The 20,517-nt window shown below is 66.4% G+C and overlaps 2 protein-coding genes across 10 annotated transcripts in view; one reads left to right on the top strand and one right to left on the bottom strand.

Moving 5' to 3' along the window:
• Positions 1 to 2,100, top strand: TPSG1 (tryptase gamma 1). The gene is made up of 3 exons (XM_008960943.5): positions 1 to 464; positions 970 to 1,235; positions 1,547 to 2,100. The coding sequence occupies exons 1-3, from the start codon at positions 145 to 147 to the stop codon at positions 2,098 to 2,100; spliced, it is 1,140 nt and encodes a 379-aa protein (XP_008959191.4). The 5' UTR covers positions 1 to 144.
• A 15-nt stretch (positions 2,101 to 2,115) lies between these two features.
• Positions 2,116 to 20,517, bottom strand: part of CACNA1H (calcium voltage-gated channel subunit alpha1 H) — a 71,543-nt gene continuing 53,141 nt past the window's right edge. For 3 of the 9 annotated variants that reach the window (XM_055099139.2, XM_055099143.2, XM_008960949.5), the window contains 24 exons: positions 20,312 to 20,463; positions 19,241 to 19,426; positions 18,435 to 18,552; positions 18,123 to 18,278; positions 17,693 to 17,783; positions 17,332 to 17,540; positions 16,151 to 16,531; positions 15,428 to 15,528; positions 15,070 to 15,193; positions 14,912 to 14,980; positions 14,592 to 14,776; positions 14,269 to 14,395; positions 13,957 to 14,082; positions 13,758 to 13,847; positions 13,398 to 13,617; positions 11,635 to 11,786; positions 8,844 to 8,953; positions 8,550 to 8,683; positions 8,331 to 8,401; positions 6,913 to 6,991; positions 5,884 to 6,005; positions 5,269 to 5,713; positions 4,791 to 4,951; positions 2,116 to 3,907 (listed from right to left, as the gene is read on the bottom strand). In XM_055099139.2, coding sequence (XP_054955114.2) covers positions 2,894 to 3,907; positions 4,791 to 4,951; positions 5,269 to 5,713; positions 5,884 to 6,005; positions 6,913 to 6,991; positions 8,331 to 8,401; positions 8,550 to 8,683; positions 8,844 to 8,953; positions 11,635 to 11,786; positions 13,398 to 13,617; positions 13,758 to 13,847; positions 13,957 to 14,082; positions 14,269 to 14,395; positions 14,592 to 14,776; positions 14,912 to 14,980; positions 15,070 to 15,193; positions 15,428 to 15,528; positions 16,151 to 16,531; positions 17,332 to 17,540; positions 17,693 to 17,783; positions 18,123 to 18,278; positions 18,435 to 18,552; positions 19,241 to 19,426; positions 20,312 to 20,463 — 4,623 coding nt within the window. In that variant the 3' untranslated portion in view covers positions 2,116 to 2,893. Of the gene's footprint in view, positions 3,908 to 4,790; positions 4,952 to 5,268; positions 5,714 to 5,883; positions 6,006 to 6,912; positions 6,992 to 8,326; positions 8,402 to 8,549; positions 8,684 to 8,843; positions 8,954 to 11,634; positions 11,787 to 13,040; positions 13,059 to 13,397; positions 13,618 to 13,757; positions 13,848 to 13,956; positions 14,083 to 14,268; positions 14,396 to 14,591; positions 14,777 to 14,911; positions 14,981 to 15,069; positions 15,194 to 15,427; positions 15,529 to 16,150; positions 16,532 to 17,331; positions 17,541 to 17,692; positions 17,784 to 18,122; positions 18,279 to 18,434; positions 18,553 to 19,240; positions 19,427 to 20,311; positions 20,464 to 20,517 lie in introns of all 9 variants that reach the window. The other 6 variants (XM_055099140.2, XM_055099145.2, XM_055099146.2 and 3 more) reach the window with 6 other exon arrangements.

The raw sequence follows: 20,517 nt of genomic DNA, 5'->3' as shown, positions 1-20,517 counted from the left end.
TTTCTAGCCGCCTAGGGGCCCTCTGCAGCCTTTCCACCGCCTCCGGGAGCCCTGGTTAGTTTGTGGAGCATGGCGCTTAGAAACGGCGACCTTCACCCCAGGTGCGCTCACTGCTCCTGAGACGTCATTTCTGCTGCACCCACGATGCTTCTGGGGAGAGTCTGGCAGACGAGGGAGCTGAAGAGCAAAGTCCACAAGAAGGCAGGGAGGTGTGGTCAGGGAAGGCTTCCTGGAGGAAGCGCAGTGGGCTTCTTGGGATCCCCACCAGGCACCCCTTCCTCCTTCGACTTAGGGTGTGGCCAGCCGCAGGTTTCGGATGCAGGAGGCCGGATCGTGGGGGGTCACGCTGCCCCGGCCGGCGCATGGCCATGGCAGGCCAGCCTCCGCCTGCGGAGAGTGCACGTGTGCGGCGGGTCCCTGCTCAGCCCCCAGTGGGTGCTCACAGCTGCCCACTGCTTCTCCGGGTGAGTGTCCGGGTGGGCAGGGGCAGTCTCAACGTCCAGGCCCCAGTGGGGCATGCGCCAGCGCAGAGGCCTCCACTTGGTCTTGACTCACTCCGAGGCTTGGGAACTCTGAGGCTGCTTCCTTCCAATGGAAAGGGAGGAGATGGTTGCCCACCTTCTGTGAGGTTCTGCCGCTCTTTGCTCACCTCTAGGGATGGACAGCTCCCTCCCTCCTTCCCTCCCCGTGGTCTCTTCACGTGGAGCTGAGCTTGCAATCCGCCTCCTGACCAGCCCCTGCTGGTGTCGGGCATGCTGCTGGCTTTTCCAGGGGCTGGCAGGAACCCCAAGGTGCTGCCGTGGTCCTTGGGCCCTGCAGGGTGAAGCCACTGCCCAGGCTTTCTGCGTCCCAAGCCCAGGAGGGAAGAGCTGGGCTTCGGATGCCTGCCAGGGTGGGGTCTGGGCAGGGCCGACGCTGACCTCCAGCCTCCGCAGCCGGCCCCTCTCACCCACCCACCTTCCCTCCCAGGTCCCTGAACTCATCCGACTACCAGGTGCACCTGGGGGAACTGGAGATCACTCTGTCTCCCCACTTCTCCACCGTGAGGCAGATCATCCTGCACTCCAGGCCCTCAGGACCGCCGGGGACCAGCGGGGACATCGCCCTGGTGGAGCTCAGTGTCCCCGTGACCCTCTCCAGCCGGATCCTGCCCGTCTGCCTCCCGGAGGCCTCGGATGACTTCTGCCCTGGGATCCGGTGCTGGGTGACCGGCTGGGGCTATACGCGGGAGGGAGGTGAGGAGCCCCCGTGGGGATGCTGGGATAGAGGAAGGCAAGGGCGGCAGGAAGAGAGCTGGCTTGAGGGACGCTGATGCTACCACCTGCTCCTGGTGGCTTCCACACCCAGCCAAGGCCGCCCCTATCGGCTGTCCCTTTTCAAAGCCTGTCGTGTGGATCCAAAGCAGCAGCCAAACGTCAGCTCACAACCCACGTGCCGTGACGAGGGTCGCGGTGGCATGGGACTTGTGTCTGGCAAGGTCTCCCATCCCCCCAGTGCAGGGCCTGGTGCCCCAACCTTCCCTGAAGCCTGCTCCCCCCCACCCCAGAGCCTCTGCCACCCCCGTACAGCCTGCGGGAGGTGGAGGTCTCCGTGGTGGACACAGAGACCTGCCGCCGGGACTATCCTGGCCCCGGGGGCAGCATCCTTCAGCCCGACATGCTGTGTGCCCGGGGCCCCGGGGATGCCTGCCAGGTGAGCCTGCCAGGCCGTGACAGAGGACGGGGGCGGCTGAAGCCCAGGGAGGGGCTCCCCATCTTCTCGGCTCCCAATGCTCGCCTTCTCTGTCCTCAGGACGACTCCGGGGGGCCTCTGGTCTGCCAGGTGAACGGTGCCTGGGTGCAGGCTGGCATTGTGAGCTGGGGTGAGGGCTGCGGCCGCCCCAACAGGCCGGGAGTCTACACTCGTGTCCCTGCCTACGTGAACTGGATCCGTCACCACATCACAGCATCAGGGGGCTCAGAGTCTGGGTACCCCAGGCTCCCCCTCCTGGCTGGCTTCTTCCTCCCCGGCCTCTTCCTTCTGCTAGTCTCCTGTGTCCTGCTGGCCAAGTGCCTGCTGCACCCATCTGGGGATGGTACTCCCTTCCCCGCCCCTGACTGATGGCAGGAATCCAAGTGCGTTTCTTAAATAAGTTACTATTTATTCCGCTCCGCCCCCTCCCTCTCCCTTGAAAAGCTGAGTCTTCTGCATCAGATTATTGCAACATTTAACCTGAATTTAAAAGCACACGAAACAAAGGTGTCAATGGGAATCTCGCGGCCAACGCCCCCAGATGTAGGGAGGCCTGATTCGCATCGAGGCCGGGCGCGTTACTCCATGGGGTCGGCCCCTTAGTGAGGTGTCACCATCTCCCAGAGTCACAGGATGCTGCTGGGAAGGCCCGAGCGGAACGGAAAGGGTGGTGGCTGGAAGGGGAGGGTGGTGAGGGCGTGACAGGCGGACAAGAACTCAGACTGTGAGTGAAGGTGACATTGGGCCGCGGTGGCTGCACCCTGCCGCCGGCAAGGGCACAGGGCCCCCAGCGAGTGTCCTGTAACAACGCGGGGCCTGAAAGGACGCAACCTGGTACCTTCCCCTCTCTGGCGGGTGCCCGGTCTTCGTCCCACAGACGCGGCTTCTCTCCTGACGGGAGGCTGACCCAGTCGCCCGCACAGCCTCGGCTGGTAGCAAAACTCGGAGAAGCCCGAACCAGAACTGATGGAGGCTCCCGGGGCCCGGCAGCTACTCCCGCTTCGCCGGGCAGAGAACCAGGGCCTGGGCCGTCATCCTCCCCGGGCCTCTCTGCTCACGACAGGACCCAAGTCAGGGTCCATGCAGGGTTCTGCCTGGGCCTCCACCCCAGCGGGGCCCCCAGACCCCAGGGCCAAAGCCGTGGGCGGCACCAAGCCCGGAGCTACACCGGGTCATCTGCACCACCCCCTGGGGCAGGGGTGGTTGAGGGGGACCCTGGTTTCTCCAGAGGACACTGGGGGACTGTGAGGTACAGCCCCCGCCTCTTCTCTGGGGGGTCACCAACGGGCATGGGAGGCTCTGATTCTGGGGGTTCCAGGGGCACTATGGCCCCTGAAGAGGAAGCTCTGGATTCTGGGGTCACACTGTGGCTACCGTCCAAGAAAGGGTCTCCACTGGGGACCCCGAGGTCCAGCGGCTCAAAGGCAAAGCTGGGGACGGTCAGGTGCTCGGCCCGGCAGGAGGCCTGGCCCCAGCGCTCCCCCTTGGCTGCAGGGTCCCCCCCGGCGCCTGAGCCCTCTGTGGGCTCCAGGGAGTCCCTGTGAGGGGTGGCCTCACAGGACGGGGTCCTACGTCTCAGTGTGGTGCTGCCGCCCTCTGCCGCGGGGGGCCGCGCGGAGCCCTCGTCCTCCGCAGGGGGTTCCACCGAGATGCAGGGGGGGCTCATCTTCTTCTTTCTGCGTGCACCCAGAGCGGGCTCGGCCTCAGGGCCCCAGGCCTTCGCCTCCCCGGGCTCCCCGCTGCCCGGCTCCGCCGAGGGCCGCCACTGCTCGTCTGCCCGGCCCGGCTTGTCCAGGAAGCCCTGAGCGTCCACGCTGTAGAGCCTGCGCGGGTCCCGCTCGCCGCCGGCCACCGGAGAGGCTTCGGGGCCATGGGGCACGGCTGTGGGCTGCCAGGGGCAGGCGGAGCTGGTGATGTGGCTGACCTCCTCGTCGGCTGGGTCCGAGGCCTCAGCCTCCTCTCCGCCTGGGGCCGCCGGCCGGCTGGAGACGCAGCGCTGTCCAAAGGTATGCTTACGAGTGCGGATGCTGGCGGGCCGTGGGGAGCGTGGTGGGGACTGCAGGGAGCCCCCCTGGGTCACCGGCCTCACCGGGGTTTTCTCGCCAGGCTCTGCAGGATCCAGGGTGTCCCTAGGGCTGTCAATCTTCCCTTCCAAGGAATCGGTGTGCACAGCCTCCTGTGGGGGCGTAGAGTCAAAGTGAGGGGCGGGGCCCTAAGAGAGCCCTATCAGTGGCCAGGGCTCGGAGACCCCTCACCATCCAGGTACTGGAGAGGCCAAACTGGGCAGGTCCCCTGGGTGGCTCCTGACCCTCGAGATGGGGCTGGAAACCACTGGTGTGGACGTCCTAGTCTCACTCCTGACCTGTGAGGCTCCCGGGGAAAGCCTGTACCCGCTGCTCTGTGGGCAGAGATGCCATGGCCCCCAGGGGCACAGAGCTGAGGCTGAGGCCACCTCCCCACCCCTGGACATCAGCAGCCCAGCTGGGCACCCCCAGGATGGGACTCTCCTAACTGCTCCTGTGCGGTACAGGCGTCTTGTACTGGGCAGCAAGAGGTAGGAAAGGGCAGGAAGAGGAGCTGAGGCTGCAGGTGGGCAAGGCTGGGACATCTGAACACAAGCCAGGACTGAAAAAGCCGCTGTCTGCCCACCATGGGACCCATGCCCACATGGGGCCTGAGAAACTGCCATCTGCCCGCCGTGGGCCCTGGAAAACTGCTGTCTGCCCACCACGGGGCCTGAGAAACTGCTGTCTGCCCGCCATGGCGGCTGAGAAACCGCTGTCTGCCCACAGTGGGGCCTGAAGCTCTGGGTCCAAGGAGAAGACTCAGGTCCCTGTAGCCAAGAGCTCTGTAGCCACAGGCTCACAGGCCTGAAGACGCACCTGGGCCCAATGCTCCGAGATCCACCAAGCAGCAGGCAGAAACCTTCAGAGCCCCAAGGACCCAGTGCCACCCTCCTCCTGCCTTGTCCTCGTCTGCTGGTCCTTCAGATGAGACGAGGCATCCCTGCAAGCCCCCCATCCCCGCCAGCCTCTGCTGCAGGCAACGGCTTCTCCTACCTGTCTGCAGAGCAGCCGGCTGAGACTGGGGGAGCGGGCTGTGCCCCGAGGGGACAGGGCGTGGAGGGGCTCGCCGCTCCTGGCTGGGGATGACACAGCCAATGGGATCTGGAGGGAGGCACAGGACTCTGCGGGCGGAGAGTGCACAGAGGCAACGGAGCCTGGGGCAGGGAAGAATCTAAGCTGGCAGCTCTGCCCCTGCCTTCCTGCCCAGCTGCCACCCACCCCCGTCCTCCCCCAACCTGCCACCATCCTCCTTCCTGGCCAGCCCCAGCCCGACCCATCCTCTCTCTCACCTGCCCAGACCCAGCCTCCTCAATCTGGCCTCCATCCTCCCTCCTGCCTGCCCCCATCCTCCTTCCCGCCCATCCTCCCTCTTGCCCTGCTCTGGCCTGACCCATCCTCCCTCCCACCTGCCCCCATCTTCCTCCCTGTCCTGCTTCCCACCCAGCCCATATCTTCCTGCTGGCTACCATACCCAAGGGGGTGCCGGCCCCATAGGTCTCCATCTCCACCTCCTGCAGCGGGCGGGGGTGAGGCGCCGAGGCAGGCACCACGGGCCTGAACATGTAGCTGTCGTTGGGCAGCGAGAGCATCCTGGACACGGACACCTTGCGTGCAACCAGGAGGTTTGGGGCGTCCCTGGCGCCCGGACTCTCCTGGGGCAAGGGAGGCCTGTCCGCGTCCACCCGGCGTGCACTCCCGGGGCCCTGCGCCATCTCCAGCTCGATCTCGGCGTCCAGCTCCGCATCCTCCCGTGCCTCCTTGTTGCTCTCCTCCAGGTGCTTCATGAGCACGGCTACCACAACGTTCACCAGCACGAACTGGGCCACCAGCACGAAGGTCACGAAGTAGACGGGCGACAGGGCTGGCAGGTAGCTCAGGCAGTGCTTGTCCTCACGGGAGCACTCGCGCAGCGTGTCCTGCGGTGGGGGGCAGCTGTGGGCCGGGGTCCACACCCACCCGCGGGCACCGCCCTGGCAGTGCCGTCCCCTTCCCCCTGCCCTGCCAAGGACGGATCCGACCCGGTCCTGGGAGAGCCTGAAAAACCACTGGGGCTGCCAGGTGCCAGAGGCACGGCCGCGGCGGGTACCTTCATGATCCCGTTCCAGTTGTCCCCCGTGGACACGCGGAACAGCGTGAGGAAGGCCATGCCGAAGTTGCTGAAGGTGGCGTGCCTGCTCAGGCCCTCGCAGGGGTTGTCTTCACTGCACTCTGCGGGGAGGGAGACCCCGCCCGGTCAGCCGCGCCCGCTCCGGGTGGAGGCCGGACATGCACCCAGCCTCCACATGCCCCTTGGGGAGCCCAGAGGCAGGGTCAGCCCGGAGGATGTGGATGACGAGGCCCTGGCGGTTCGACCTGCCTGGCAGAGGCTGACCCTGGGTGTGAGGTCGGAGCCCCTGGGCTGAGGCCCCTGCTGCCACACCTTGGCTGGGGCTCATCAGGCCTGGCGGCTGCCATGGAAGAATCATTATTGTCTGTGTCTGTGACTGCGCGTGGCAGGGGATGAGTAGGCGCCGGCTGACTAAAATCAAGCTTAACTGGTGGACAGACACTGGACTGTGGCAACGTCACACCCACCGTCAGGACAGGGCCCGGGGGAGGGCCCTGCAGGGACTGGGCTGCCTGAAGTGGAACCCGGCAGGGGCAGGGCTGGGCCGTCTAAGGAGGGTCCCCACCTGCCCCGCCCAGCCTGGGCCGAGGCTGAGGCCTGGGTAGGGGCCTTAGGAGGCTACGGCCACCAGGTAAGGGGACACAGCCAACGTGTCTCCTGGGACCATGTGACGTTGGGCATGGCGTGTGTTTCCAGATGTTTGTGTGTGCACGTCTCTAGGTGTTCTTGCTTCCCCTCACGTGTGGCAGGCATCCCTGTGTCTGTGTTGCTGTGTGCACGTCCGCACACGTGTCACAAGCCTGGGCACATGCCTCTGCGTCGACACGAGACTCGGCCTCATGCAGAAAAGGCTCCGGAAGCAGGGCCGGGTGAGGACGCCCAGGAGGCGTGTGGCCCTGATCAGGCCCCACGCTATTTGCAAGCATGTGCCTGCGTGTGAGTGGATGGGCACAGGGGCGCCTGTCAGGACCCCGTGTGTGCCAGGAGGAGGGCGCAGGGGCCACTCACCCAGCCTCCCGAACAGCTCCACTCCCAGCGCAGCATAGATAAAAAACAGGAGCATGAAAAGAAGGCCCAGGTTCCCCACCTACACAAGAGAGAAGCAGAGCTGGGTCAGACGGGCGGGCGGGGAGGCCTCAGCCCACCCTGCAGGGCACTCGGCGCCTCGGCCACCAGACCCCACCTGCCCACCCTCTCCCAGGTGCTCCCGGCCCGAGCCAAGCGGAAGCAAGTTCCCAGAGCTGGGCGGGGACCCCTGTTCCTCAGCCCCATGCCCCTCTCGGGGCACCATGACCTCACCAGGTAGACAGAGCCCACCCCTCTGTGCTGGCCCCCACTGGCTTCTCTCTTCCTCTGCCCTGCCCCTGAGCATCAGCCTCTGGCCCAGAGCCACTCCACACTCTGCCCAGCAGGTTCCCCAAGGCCTAGCATGCTCTTCCTGGAGGCTCTGGCCCACCCTGTTCAGCGGCTACCTCAGAGATCCCATGGCGGGGCCCAGGCCAGCACGCAGCTGACTGAGGGGTCCCGGCAGGTGGGCCTGGGCCTCACCCCTCCCCTGCCACGGCTCTCTTGTGAGCCACCCCACCAGCCCCAGCATTTGCACACACTGCCCCGCTGGGCGGCGCACCCTCCAAGGCTGGCCAGGCCTGCCCTACGCCACGCCCCTTCTCTGCACAGCTGAGCACCTGGTGGAGTGGTACCTGGCCCTCAGGAGTGTTACTTGGACGAAGCTAGGCACGCCGCTGAGGACAGGGTGAGTGGGGACAGCTGAGGTGGGACGCAGAGGACAAGCAGGGGGCAAGTGACAGATGGCGCAGGGACAGGAAATGGGTGGGAACAGGAGGAGGTGCCGGGTGCATAGGCAGCCGTGGGGGTGGGGGGTGGCTGGGAACATGGCTGGGCTGGTGGATGGATGGACACACGGGGGTTGGATAGGTGGACTGGAGGCTACGGACGGGACAACGCGTTGGGTCTCCTGGCTTTGGAGGACAGAAAGGATCTGGGCAGGGGCAAGGGGCACAGGAAGCAGGGAGGCTGGGCCCGTGTGGGCTCCGAGGGGGCCCTGGGCCCGCAGCCGACGCCTGCATCCTGGGTGTATTCCTGTGCCCACACACACCCACCTTGGCCACCTGCTGCCCTCTGCCTGCATCCCTCTGGCTCTCCACCACCCCTGCCTCTGGAAGTGCACCGGGGAGGTGGCCCCGGTTATGAGTCTTGCCCAGAGGATTGAGGCCAGAGGGCAGCGGCTGGATCCACCTCTGCCAGCCCAGCCAAGCCATGCACTGCACACAGCAGGGGCACAGCTTCAGCCACCACACAACCGAGGGACCAGAGAGACGAGTGAGGGGGAGAGGAGGACGGCGAGGCGCTCCCTGCAACCCCGTCTCCCGGGGGCCTGCGCTGAGGATGGCGCAGGCTCCACCTACCTGGGGGAGAGCTTGCACCACAGTGTCCAGCAGGGCGCGCATGCCTGTGGCCATCTTCAGCAGCTTCAGCACTAGGGCCGGGAGCTGAGCGTCAGCGGGGCTGGGCGGACCCTCCCTGCTGCTCGGGGACCCTGGCCGCCCCGCCCCTCACTCCCGCCCAAGGCTGAGCCCCCCAACCTCCACCCGCAGAGGGAACCTGGCGGGCACGCGGGCACCTACCACGGGCTATGCGGAGCACGCGCATGATGCGGATGATGGTGGGGTTGATGGGCAGCGCGGCGCTCATCTCTATCTCCTCCAGCGTGATGCCCATGAGTGACAGCAGCACGATGGCCAGGTCCAGCTGGTTCCACCTGTGTGGCCGGAGGCTCAGCGCACGCGTCTGGGGTCCCCGCCTCGGCTCAGCGGCATTGCTTCTGCAGACCCCCGTGGAAAAGCCTGCAGCCTCACCTGCCCCCAGCCCCTAGAGCCCTGAGGGGCCCCCAAAACCCAAGACGGCCCCACCACACACACCTGTCCTTGAAGAACCGACGGAACCCAAATGCTACCAGCTTCAGTGCAGCCTCGAAGACAAACACGATGGTGAACACGTAGTTGCAGTACTTGAGGGCCTCGTCCAGCGACTGGGGGTGGAGGGTCGGGCTGGCTGAGGTGGGGCTGGGGCCACCCCTCTTCCCCCTGGTTCCCACTCTGCACGCCCGAGTGCCCCCGCTGGCCGGCCCTGGAGGCTCCCAGGTCAGCTCAGTAGCTCCTCCCTGGGCACCGGGAGCCTCTTCGGCCCTCCTCCAGCCCAACATACAGGAAGTGCTCCGTAAGTGTCTGATCAGGTGAATAAGTAAAAGGTACCCTCCCAGCATCCACAAGACCAGCTGAATGCCACTGTCTCCGGGAAGCCACCCAGAGCCCCCAGCCCATTTCACACCCTGCAGCCATCTGTGCGCCCCGATGGCAGTGTCCTGACCTCCCACCCTGTCTTCTACTGACGTGAGCACCTCGGGGACATGGGGACATGGGGACATGGGCTCACAGGGCCCAACTCTGAGCACCGACGGTATGCAGCCTGGGCTGGGCTGGGAGGTACTGCCCAGATAGACCTGGGAGCCCCTCACCCTCTGAGGACGAACCTCCGGAGAGGGAAGATCCTGCCCCTCCCAGCCCAGGCTCCTGGCCTCTGGCCACGGCCATCCTCGGCTCCACACAAAACGCTTTCCATAGAGCTGAGTCTGTTCAGCTTCAAAAGCTTACTGCTACCCAGAGGCTACCTCCTTCTTCTAGAAGGCTGGGAAGACGAAGTCCTTCCACTGAGGAAAGGAGAGGATGCAGGGGGACCCGAATAAAGGAAAACTCCACCTCAGGCCTGACAGTCTCCCGCCCTCCCCATGGGTCGGATGCTCACGTCCCGCCAGCCCCTCCTCACGGGTGGGACAGTCACCTCCCGCCAGCCCCTCCTCACGGGTGGGACAGTCACCTCCCGCCAGCCCCTCCTTGGGTGGGACAGTCACCTCCCGCCAGCCCCTCCTTGGGTGGGACACTCACCTCCCGCCAGCCCCTCCTCACAGGTGGGACACTCACCTCCCACCAGCCCCTCCTTGGGTGGGACACTCACCTCCCGCCAGCCCCTCCTCACAGGTGGGACAGTCACCTCCCGCCAGCCCCTCCTCACGGGTGGGACAGTCACCTCCCGCCAGCCCCTCCTTGGGTGGGACACTCACCTCCCGCCAGCCCCTCCTCACAGGTGGGACACTCACCTCCCGCCAGCCCCTCCTCACGGGTGGGACACTCACCTCCCGCCAGCCCCTCCTCACGGGTGGGACAGTCACCTCCCGCCAGCCCCTCCTCACGGGTGGGACAGTCACCTCCCGCCAGCCCCTCCTTGGGTGGGACACTCACCTCCCGCCAGCCCCTCCTCACAGGTGGGACAGTCACCTCCCGCCAGCCCCTCCTCACGGGTGGGACAGTCACCTCCCGCCAGCCCCTCCTCACGGGTGGGACAGTCACCTCCCGCCAGCCCCTCCTTGGGTGGGACACTCACCTCCCGCCAGCCCCTCCTCACGGGTGGGACACTCACCTCCCGCCAGCCCCTCCTCACGGGTGGGACAGTCACCTTCCGCCAGCCCCTCCTCACGGGTGGGACAGTCACCTTCCGCCAGCCCCTCCTCACGGGTGGGACAGTCACCTCCCGCCAGCCCCTCCCCATGGGTCGGATGCTCACCTCCCGCCAGCCCCTCCTCACGGGTGGGACAGTCACCTCCCGCCAGCCCCTCCTCACGGGTGGGACGCTCACCTCCCGCCAGCCCCTCCTCACGGGTGGGACGCTCACCTCCCGCCAGCCCCTCCTCACGGGTGGGACACTCACCTCCCGCCAGCCCCTCCTCACCAGTGGGACACTCACCTCCCGCCAGCCCCTCCCCATGGGTCGGATGCTCACCTCCCGCCAGCCCCTCCTCACGGGTGGGACAGTCACCTCCCGCCAGCCCCTCCTTGGGTGGGACACTCACCTCCCGCCAGCCCCTCCTCACGGGTGGGACACTCACCTCCCGCCAGCCCCTCCTCACGGGTGGGACACTCACCTCCCGCCAGCCCCTCCTCACGGGTGGGACAGTCACCTCCCGCCAGCCCCTCCCCATGGGTCGGATGCTCACCTCCCGCCAGCCCCTCCTCACGGGTGGGACAGTCACCTCCCGCCAGCCCCTCCTTGGGTGGGACACTCACCTCCCGCCAGCCCCTCCTCACGGGTGGGACACTCACCTCCCGCCAGCCCCTCCTCACGGGTGGGACGCTCACCTCCCGCCAGCCCCTCCTCACGGGTGGGACAGTCACCTCCCGCCAGCCCCTCCTTGGGTGGGACACTCACCTCCCGCCAGCCCCTCCTTGGGTGGGACAGTCACCTCCCGCCAGCCCCTCCCCATGGGTCGGATGCTCACGTCCCGCCAGCCCCTCCTCACGGGTGGGACAGTCACCTCCCGCCAGCCCCTCCTTGGGTGGGACACTCACCTCCCGCCAGCCCCTCCTTGGGTGGGACAGTCACCTCCCGCCAGCCCCTCCTCACGGGTGGGACAGTCACCTCCCGCCAGCCCCTCCTTGGGTGGGACACTCACGGCCAGGCTGGGGAGGGGCCCCAAGGACGGGGGGAGGGGATTTTCAATCAACGTTAAAAGACCTGTGTTCACACAAAACCCCACATCCCCACGCAAACCCCAGCGAGGGCTCAGCGGAGCGCCGGTCCAGGGTTGTGCCCACTGTGTTGGCTGCCCCACTGGGGGTGCCCCAGCCCCTGGGCCCCTTGCGGCCCCCTCGCACCCACCTTGGGTTGGTTATAGTGCTCCATGGACATGGTGATGACGTTGACGCAGATGATGAAGGTGATGAAGAGATCGAGATAGTGGCTAGTGCACAGCGCGTGAATGGAGCGGCGCGTGGGCGAGTAGTCGGCATAGTAGGGCCGGCGCTGGGCCTCTGCGGGGAGGGCGGCCATGAGCGCCGGGCAGGAGGGCCGCCCGGCGCTCCTGGCTCCCGCAGACCCCATTCTCCTCCTAGGTGGCCAAGTGTAGGGTAGAAGTTGGGGGCCCACGGCTCATGTGAAGATGGGGCTGGCCCTGCCTCATGGCAGGGCTCACATAAGACTGGAGAAGGGGGACTCTCTCAGGAAAAGGACCCTGTTCTAGGTGAGATGCAGCTCCCTGGGGAGCTGGCTAGGCCAGGAGGCCTGGGCTGGAGCAGGCCTTCGGGGCAGGCCACTGACTTAACCTCCTCCTCAGCAATGCGGTCGCGTCCCAGGCAGACCCCAGGAGTGGGTATGAAGCTGAGATGGCTCCCCCACATCCCAACTGGGTGCCTGGCAGGGCCCGCCCCCCTGGAGCTCCCAAGTTGGCACAGCACGTGGCTGGGCCTCTGTGGTCTACTCCTTGCCTGGCCTCAGGCTGAGACACTGATGAAGGGCTGGGCAGGGCAGCCCCACTCCATCTCTGGGTCTGGGCCCACAAGGCCTCACTGGAGCAGAGACGAGAGGGTAACCTGCCCTCCTCTGGCCACCAGCCCAAGTACCTCCCCTCCCCATCCTCCAAGGGGCCATGGGCTGTGGTCTAGGGTCTGCCGGACTCCAGACCATCTGAAGTCGGCGCCCGCCATCTGCGTGTGTCCCCCAGGCAGGTGTGCACTGAATGCTCAGCCTCCAGGGCCCCTCCACGTATGAGGAGGAGCTCCCGCGGGTGAAGGCGTGAGCTGACACCACACCCCAGGACCTGCCTCGGCCACAGAACCACACACGGGTGGGGACTGCTGGCCCAGGGCCTGGAAGAGCAGGATCCACCCCCCACCCGACCCTCAGGCTCTGCGGCCGGCATGCAGTCACTGAAGCACTCAGCGCAGCCCGGGCAGCCGGAGGGGGCCCGCGGCCAGTCAGGCTGGACCAGCAAGGACACAGGACAGCCACAAGCCTGCAGGGGTGTGGGCGGCCCCTCGTTGCTCTGGGTGTCCCGGCGCACGGCGGAGATGCAGGCAGACTGTGAGCCGGGCAGAGCCGCATGCGTGCACGCACACAGCAGCCCGGACACTGGCGGGCGAGCGCAGCCCCTCCTCACGCCACACGCCCAGCACCTCCGGCTGCCTGTGCCCACCCTGCGGAGGACCCCAGCAGGCCTGGGATGCCCGCCCTTCCCCGAGCAGCGGCCGCAGAAGCGGGGACTGAGGCATGCGGGACAGGGCTGGTACCTGGGCTGGGGAAAGTGCCTGGAAAGACAAGGAGATGGTCTGAGGGCCGAGGGCGTGGCGCACTCGGGCCTGGAGCCCTCCCTGCTCTCCCTCAGCCCCCGTGTCTCGGGGGCTGTGCTGGCTCCTCGTGGAGCGAGGACTCGGTGGGGAACCTGCCCCTTGGGCGTTGGGGATGGGGTTGGGGGTGTCTCCTCCTCTCCTGCCATGGCGGGCTCCCCGATGGCCCTCTCAGGCCAGCCCCTCCAAGGCCCGGCCCCCATGCAGGCCCAGGCAAGGCGGGTGGCGTGCAGAGCCATTCGGGGAGGCCGGGGCGGGAGTGGAGGGGCTGGAGGGCCCGGTGGGCACACAGGTACCGACCCGCCACCGCCACCGGGAGCGCCTTACTCCTGCGCCTCCTCTCTAGGCGCCGCAGCCGCTTCTCCTCACGCCGCCGCGCCTCCTCCGCCTCCTGGTGCTGCCGGCACTTGTGGAAGTTCTCGACCACGACGCCCACGAACATGTTGAGCACGAAGAAGCTGACGATGAGCAGGAAGGAGATGAAGTACAGCAGCATCCAGGGGTTGTGGTTCTGCACAGGCTGTGGCACAGAGGCGGTGGGTCCCCGCCCGCCTGCCCCGCCAGGGGCCCTACCCAGGATGGCCCCCCGAGTCCCCAGAGGCCAAGGCAGCCGCTCACGGGAGACCCTGAGGTGACCCAGCTCGACCCGCCTGTGCGCACCTGCTGGTCGACACCCACAGCGTCCAGCCCGTCGTACATGATGTTCACCCATCCATCCTTGGATGACAGCACAAACAGCGACATCAGGGCCTGAGGGCCAGAGCCAGGGTCACTGGCGAGGATTAGAGCTGGGGTCGCCGGCCCTCTCGCTCCAGGGTGTCCTGGAGACCCCCGACTCCCACCCGGCCGCCCAGCTCACCTGGCCCAGGTTGTCGAAGTTGTACTTGCGTCGCACCCAGCGGTAGTGGGCGGCCCGGCACTGTGCCTTGGTGGAGATGTTCCTGGTGTCGGGGCCCTCGCAGTAGTAGAACTTCCCTTTGAAGAGCTGACGGGGTGCAACGGTCACCGCGGAGGGCCTGGCCTGTGCCCCACCCCACACCGGACTTCCTGGGGCACGAGTGAGGCCCGAGCTGTCCCTCCCCGTCCCGCAGCGGCGCTGCTGGGAGCCACGCTGGGAAGGTAGACCCTGTCTGCGACGGGGCAGACCCCCGGGCACGTGGGGGCCACACACCTGCACGCCTAAGATGCCAAAAATGATGAAGAAGGCGCAGCAGATGAGGACGATGTTCCCAATGGGCCTGAGCGACGATATCAGCGTCTCCACCACCAGCTTGAGGCCCGGGGCCCGGCTGATGACCCTGGAGGGGAGTGAAGGATACACTGCGGTCATCTATGGCAGCAGCTGCCAGGCGCTGGCAGAGCTCAGCAAAGGTCCCAAGGTGGGGCCTAGTGGGCGGCCTGCGAACAGCCCAGGACTGTGGGAGGAGTAATGGGCAGTGGCGTCAGGGGACTGTGCTTCCAGGTTGCCCCGGGAGCCCACGGGGAGCCCCCCACCTCAGAGGCCGCAGGGTCCGCAGCAGACGCAGCACGCGCAGAACACCCAGGATCTTGGCGCCACCAGCCGAGGCCATGGCCACGACAATGTCCACCAGGGACACCAGCACCAGCAGCCCATCCAGCAGGTTCCAGCTGCTCTGCAGGTAGGCGTGCTCGCCGGACAGCAGCCCCAGGGCCACCACCTGCAGAGGGCCAATGGCACTGAGCTCAGGCTCAGGTGTGGGGAGTCTGGGGAGCTGGCGTGCTGCTGGGTGGGGGTGGGGATGAGGGCAGAACGGGGACCTGGGAACAAGGGCAGTCCCCGGGCCCCGCGGTACCTTCACCATCATCTCCGCCACGAAGATGGCCGTGAAGATGTAATTGGAGACGCTGAGGAAGACCCGCTCCTGCCGGGAGAGGACGGTGGGGGGCTGTGTCCACTCCACCCCTCCCTGGGGGTCGTGGTGGCCCGGGACGATGGGGTTGGCTGACTCACGGTGCTGCCGGGGTCAATGTCAGGCCTCTCCAGGGCGATGGTGACGCAGTTGAGAAAGATGAAGACGAGGACCACGTGATCAAACATCTTGTGTGTGATGACCTTCTGGCAGGAGACGCGGAACCTGGGTGGGCGGGGGCGGGTGAGAGGTGGGGCGGGGCGGCATGGATGGCAGAGCGGATGGGGGTTGCAGGACAGCCCTGGCCAGGCCTCCACTTCAGCCCCGGTCCCTGCGGTGTGAGAAGGGGCGCCCACTCGGAAATATCCCCCATGTGCTAGCCCCACCCAGGGGGGACCTGGGGGCGGGGGTCCCGTGGGGTGGAACTAGCCATGCAGCCTCCTGACCCGGCCGCCTCACCGGTTCTGTGGGGAGAAGAGGTAGAGGGCCCAGGCCTCGCGGCTCCGGCACCACTGGGGCTTGTAGGGCTCCAGCACTTTATGCAGGCGGAGGCAGCAGCTCTGTGGGATGAGGAGGCGGCTTCTCAGAGCCTGCGCCTGCCTGCCCGGCCCCCCATCAGGGCCCTCTGTGCTCAGCTCGGCCACCCCTCCCAGCACCTTCTCAGCCTTCTCAATCCTCACTTCTCACCCGCTGGCCTTTGGGCTCTGGCTTTCTGGCCTCTGGGGCCCATACCGTGGAGCCTCCCCGTTCCCTATGCTGGTGACGGCAGAGTGACCCGTGCTGGAGTCCACGGGGCCAGGTGAGCGGGTGCTCTTCGGTCCCTGACTCTGGGAGTGGTCCTTGACCCACGGAAGCCTGAGAGCCTAGCGGATGCCTGGCCCTGCCTCGGCAGCAGCTCTCGGCCAGTGGCTGACCCACGGCGCAGAGCCCAGCCCCCGTATGCAGGCCGTACGTGGAGCATTTAGCTCACAGCCCCTAGACGGCAGAGGGGGGACTCTGGGATCATCTGTGGCTGCATCCCTGAACGCTGCTGGATTCCTCCCTGGCCTGGCCTGCTTCTCTCCCCTTCTGAATCCCCTCAGTCAACAACACGCCCTGAATCCCATCTCAAACCCCACTTGAGGGAACCTGCCCCAGACAGACGAAGGCGAGTCGGCGGTGGGCCCAGGGCCACGCACTCACGTCCTCCGAGTCGTCGTCAAGCTCAGCCGCGTCCTCACGGTGGCTGTCGATGCGCAGGAAGAAGTCGCTGGGCAGGGCCACCACCTGCCCGTCGCGATCGCGGCACTTGGTAGGCGGGAGGGCGGCCGGCCGCAGGGGCCGTGGGTCCAGGGACTCGGCCCGCCGCAGTGGGGTGGCACGGGGCCCGGGCGCGGCCCTGCCGTCCTCAGCTTCGTCGTCGGTGCTGCCCTTGCCCTCGCCAGACAGCAGGGACTCACGTTCCCCACACTGGCCGCGGCGCTTGAGGCTGGGGGCACGGCCCAGGCTGCTCCAGCTGGAGCGCCGGCTGCTCCAGGCGCCACTGGGGCCCCAGGGGGCACAGGGAGAACTTCGGAGGCTGGCCTGGGGGGTGGCGGGAGTCAGTGACCCGGTGGCATCACTATTAGCACCGACCGCTGGCATTACGGAGCACCCACTGTGTGCAAGCCACACGTGGATCGTTTAACGCACAGCCCCGCCAGGGAGGCACGGTGGAGGCTGTGATTTTAGGGGGACACCGAGCCAGTCGCAGGCGTAGCTCATGAGGGTCAGGGTGTCCGCCTCGCGGGGGTGATGCCCTGGGCTCTGCTGGGTCAGGGGCCAGGACCAGACAAAGTGTGGGTGACCCCCGGGTCCCCAGGAGCACACTGGGCCTGCGGCTCCGCCTCACAGCTGCCCCGCTTCCTCCCCTGCTAGGGCGTCTGGCTCACTCCCGTGCTCCGTGTCTGTTGTGGGTGGTACTGCCTGGAGTTCGTTTCAAAACTGCTCCCCTCCAGTCCCCCTGGACTCAGAGAGATGCCCTGGCCGTAAGGGGAATCGGGCTGCTTCTGGTGACAGGGGAACCCCCGCCTGGCCTGCCGTCTGCTTGCCGGGCACGCTTCTGCCCCTGCTTGCTTCGGTCTTTCTGTGCTGTGCGCTGCGCACTCTGCTAGACTGTTGGGCGCACAGAGCTTCCGCGTCTGCCCCTTCCCACCGGCCACACACAACAGCAGCCACAGCTTCCATTTCCGGAAACCAGAACACTCTTTCTCAGTCTCTGCACAGGGCTGGGACTTCAAGGGTGTGGGGGGTGCGACCCTCACTCATCTTCAGGGAAGGCCATAAGGAGCCACGCAGGGAAAACCTGAAGGGGCCTGAGAGCTGGGGCAGGAGATGGTCCCTACCGGAGGCTTCTGGTCTCCCAGTGGCGGGTCCCCGGAGCTGCTGCTGCCACGCCGAGAGTCTGGGAGGCTGGGGGCTGCATCCAGGAATGGCGAGCTCTTGGGGGTAGGCATGGGCGTGGCAGCTGTGCACATGATGAGGGGAGGGGACAGGCTGCCTCGTCCCTCCAGGTGCCCGTTGGGGGTCACGGCCAGGGAACACATCTTCAGCTCTGCGGGACAGAGGGAGGAATGGGCCCCTAGAGCTGCCAGGCTCCCAGGACCAGGAATCCCCCAACCTAGGGATTGCCTTGTGGGGGCCCTGCCCGGCCAGCCCGGCGTACTCCACCCGCCAGAACCCAGCCCACCCGCCGACCACACGCACCTGCGCTCTGGAGTTCTCTGAGCTTGTGCAAGTCCTCCTCGAAGTGGACCGACGTCTTGTCCTCGTCCGTGTCGGATCTGTTGGCATCGCCCTAAACCCCACAAAGCACAAGGCAGGCATGAGGGGCCCTGTGAGTGGGGACCCTTCATGCCGGACGGAAGGCTGGGCTGGCCTGGGAGGTGGGGTGTAGACAGAAGGGTCCAGAGGATGATGTCACTGCCAGGGTAGGCAGGTAGGTGAGGAATCTGCCTCTCCCGACCGACCCCTGCCCACTCCGCTGGGCTCCTGGCCTCCCCTCTCCTCATGGCAGCCAGCTTCCCTTCTCCATCCCTCACCTCTCGGCAGGCCCCCCACACCCCTCCCCTCAACCTGAAGCCCCTCTGTCTTCTCATCACCCTCCTCCTGGCAGCCCCTCTCCCTGCCCCCTCACCTCCGCCTGGAAGCCCTCCACGAGGATGGCCACCAGCAGGTTGAAGAGCACGTAGTTGCCGAAGGTCATGAGGGCCACGAAGTAGAGGGCGGCCCAGGAGGAGGTGGAGGCCATGCCGTTGTACAGGACCACGTTCCAGTCCTCCTGGGTCAGGATCTGGGGGACAGCAGGGGGCCTGGGGTGGTCACCCCAGCCCCAAAATGCCGGCAAGTCCTTGGGGCGGAGGCAGCTATGGATGCGCAGGACGGCACCTCCACCTCTCTGGGGACCACACTCAGCACCCATTACTGCTGCGGGGACCCCGGGCACTACCTGGAACACGGTGACGATGGCCCACAGCAGGGAGTCGAAGTTCTTCCTGTCAGGCACGGTGTCTCCGGTGTCTGTCTTCAGGCTGAACTTGCAGCCGAAAAGGTGCATGCCCAGGATGCTGAGGGCGGGGGCAGGGGTGTGCTGAGCGGAAGAAGGTGGGGGAGCGGGAGGGGGGTGGGAGGAGGGAGGGGCAGGACTGGCTCTGCCCGTCTTGGCTCTCCTGGCCTCCTACCCTCCCTGGGCGCCCGAGCTCTCTGGCTTAAAAGGGACTTCCTGCCCTACAACTCAGTAGTGTCCATTCCACAGGCGAGAGAACCAAGACCAGAGGCGGGACAGACAGAGGGAGGCCACTCTGGATTTGGGTGGCAACTGGAACCTGGGACACCTGCCTCATTCAGCCTCTCTGGACTGTGAAAGCCCGGCCTGCCTGGCTGCCTAGCCTCCAGCCGACCCTGACCCTGAGCTCCAGGCTAGACTGGCACACAGCAGGCGCTCAGAACACCCCAGTTGGAGCCTGGTGCCTGCCCCCACCCCCGGTATTCTGCTCTTGAGTAAATCCCCAGCTTGTCCACCTGGCGGCCCATCTCTGACCCCTGCCATCTGACTCCATGCATGTCTAGCGCGTGGCACACAGTAGGTGCCCAATCAGTGCTTCTCAAATGAAGGCAGCAGAGGCCGAGTGTCTGCAGATGCTCTGGGGCTGCTGGTGGGAGGGCTCCTTCTCCTTGCGGGGGTGCCCTGGGCCTCTGCCTCCCAGCTGCCCTGGGGTGAGACACTGGGCGGGCCGGGAGGGGGGTTGCGCCCACCTGAAGATGAAAATGAAGAGCATGAGCAGCGTGCAGAAGGTAGCTACGTTGTCCATGGTCTTCACCAGCACCACGAGCTGGCGCCGCAGGGCTGGCAGAAAGCGCACCAGCTTCAGCACACGCAGCAGCCGGAAGGTGCGCAGCACAGACAAGCCACCGTCCGCCTGCCCCACGATCTCCCAGACGCTGCGGACAGGTGGGGGCGAGGGTGAGCGGGGCCACGATCCCTGACCCCAGGCCCTTGTCCCACTGGAAGAAGGGTCACCAGCCAGGGAGCCACAGCGGCCTGTGCTGCATCCCACAGATGGGAAAGGGTATGGCTGCATCAAAGTGCATGAACAGCTGCGGAAGCACCTCAAAAGCCGCTTATCCGCTGATGGCCCCGGGGGCTACCCGGCCCCCAGCGCCCCCTGGGAAAGAAGCCTGGCTCTGGCCAGGGCAGGGAAGCTCCTTCGCCGAGGGCGCTCTCCTATCCTGGGCCTTCCACAGTCAGACCTGACTTGTCCATTCTGCTCACTCCCTCCCCGCCCCGGGATGGGAGACCCCGCACCCCTCTCTACTCTTGAGGGATGAGCGTCCTCCTAGGGGAAGACCGGGGGCGTTTCCCCTCAAATTTTCCCAATCCTTTCTGGTTTAATTTTCTTGTAGCAAATGCTCCCCCAGCAGCAAGCAGGATTCAGCCTTTTAAGCTGGTCTTTCTCGCTGGGCCCTGAGGCCACCCCACACCTGCTTTGTTCCTGCAGGGAACAGCTCGGCCCTGAGGCCACCGCACACCTGCTTTGTTCCTGCAGGGAACAGCTCCGCTAGTTTCTAGAAACATCCGAGACGCAGCTGACCTAACAGGTGCGCACCCCGTAGTGCCTGCAGGGAAGCATAGTGTCTGGGGAGGGGACTCTGCCCAGGACGGTCCCTTGGGCCACTGGGGTCACCAAGCACCTGCTTCCCACGGCCTGTCATAAAGAGCTGTCGTTGCACTTCCTCCTGTGCTCTGGGTTTTGCTCTGCAGGTGGGATTTCTGCCAGAGTGGAGCTTCCCGGGCCCCTCTGGCCTGGGGAGAGGGTGGGGACCCACCTGATGACCACAATGATGCCGTCGAAGATGTTGTACGGGTTCCGGATGTAGCCCAGAGGGCCGCAGGCCAGCAGCTTCAGCAGCATCTCCAGGGCGAACATGCTGGTGAACACGATGTTGCTGATCTCCAGAGCATTAGTCAGCTCCTCGGGCTGCAGGCAGAGGTGGGGACAGTTCAGGAGGCCCCACCCGCGGCTCCCACCCCT

This window comes from Pan paniscus, chromosome 18, assembly GCF_029289425.2.
Source record: "Pan paniscus chromosome 18, NHGRI_mPanPan1-v2.0_pri, whole genome shotgun sequence".
Lineage (NCBI taxonomy): Eukaryota > Metazoa > Chordata > Mammalia > Primates > Hominidae > Pan > Pan paniscus.
This window is presented reverse-complemented; position numbering and strand designations above follow the sequence as displayed.